The sequence below is a fragment of the Galeopterus variegatus genome, unplaced genomic scaffold (genome assembly GCF_000696425.1).
Source record: "Galeopterus variegatus unplaced genomic scaffold, G_variegatus-3.0.2 Scaffold1860, whole genome shotgun sequence".
NCBI lineage: Eukaryota > Metazoa > Chordata > Mammalia > Dermoptera > Cynocephalidae > Galeopterus > Galeopterus variegatus.
This window is the reverse complement of record NW_007727971.1, coordinates 122,401-123,608: the sequence shown is the minus strand read 5'-3', so window position 1 is coordinate 123,608 and position 1,208 is coordinate 122,401. Positions and strand designations below refer to the sequence as shown.

Here is a 1,208-nt window from a genome sequence, read left to right as displayed (position 1 = left end):
GGGGGGACGGAGAACAAACCTGGGGGGAGGAGGGGAGTGCTGGGGGGCCAGACTCGGGGTGGGGAGTGCGGGGGGGAGGGGGACGGAACCTGAGGGAGGGGTGCTGCAGGGGACGAGGAGCGGACCCCGGCTTAGAGAGGTGCTGGGGGGACAAGGGACAGACCCGGGAGGGAAGGAGGGTGCTGGAAGGGACGAGGGACTAAGACACTGGAAGAGAGGAAGGCACTGGGGGACCGGTCGCCCTAGTGGACCCGGCCGTCGGGGTGAGGCCCGGCCCCTGGCGTCCGCCGCTCACCTGCGCGTGGGCCACCACCAGGCTCTTGTTGCCCTCACCGTGGTACCCCCATTCATTCTCGTCCATCTTCCCCTCGTCCATGCCCCGGCGCGGCCCTGGCGCCTCGCGGGCTGAGACGTGGGGACAAGAGCTGGGGCCGCCAGCCTAGTCGAGCACCAGCAGCCGCCGTCCGGAGAGGAGCGCCTGTCAACTGCCACCCCCGCTCGACCCCGCCGCCGCGACTAGCTGTCGCAGGCCGCCGNCAGTGCCGCCTCTGCCCGAGGACTAGGGTGCCGCGAGACTCCGCCTGGCGGTGCAACGCAGGACGGGCGGTCACCCTCCCGGCCTCCGCACCTTATAGAGTGGCCGCTTGGGTAAAGGAGGGCGCGGTCCCCAGACTCCTCCTCTCAGGACCACTGTATGCTCTTAAAAATGATGGAGGGCCTTAGAATGCTTTTGCTGGCGTGGGTTGTAGCTGTCGGTGTTACCATATTATAAATTAAAACGATTAAAAATAAATTTAATAGCTGTATTCCCCCCGCTCCAAAATAGAGTGCTATTGTTTTACAGTTTGCAAATCTTTTTGAAGTCTGAATAGAAAAATGGACTCTCACGTCTGCTTCTGCATTGGGTCTACTGCAGTATATCGCTTTGGTTGACGTACAGGAAGAACATCGGCCTCACGCAGATACAAAGGAAGCACCTGCAGACCCAGCTGTGAGCACCTCGGGGCACCTGGCCAGGCATTGGGAATAGCAGTGGGTCAGGAAAATGAGCTTACCGCTTGGAGCATCCCTTTTCCCCCACCCTGGGCCTACAGGGGAGGCCTTGTGAGTTTGCTTAGGACCCTCCCTAGGGTCGGTTGAGAGGTGGGGACAGAAACAGCTCCTTCTAGACGTAAGTAGTCCCCCAGGAGAGGGGAGGGGACCTTAGA

General features: G+C 61.5%; 1 protein-coding gene across 1 annotated transcript in view; it reads right to left on the bottom strand.

Annotated features, from left to right (window-relative positions):
* The window catches only part of IPPK (inositol 1,3,4,5,6-pentakisphosphate 2-kinase), a 74,960-nt gene extending 74,500 nt beyond the window's left edge, over positions 1-460 (bottom strand). Inside the window, exon 1 of the mRNA XM_008579350.1 lies at positions 296-460. Coding sequence (XP_008577572.1) covers positions 296-376 — 81 coding nt within the window. The 5' untranslated portion in view covers positions 377-460. The remainder of the gene's footprint in view (positions 1-295) is intronic.
* Positions 461-1,208: the final 748 nt, after the last annotated feature.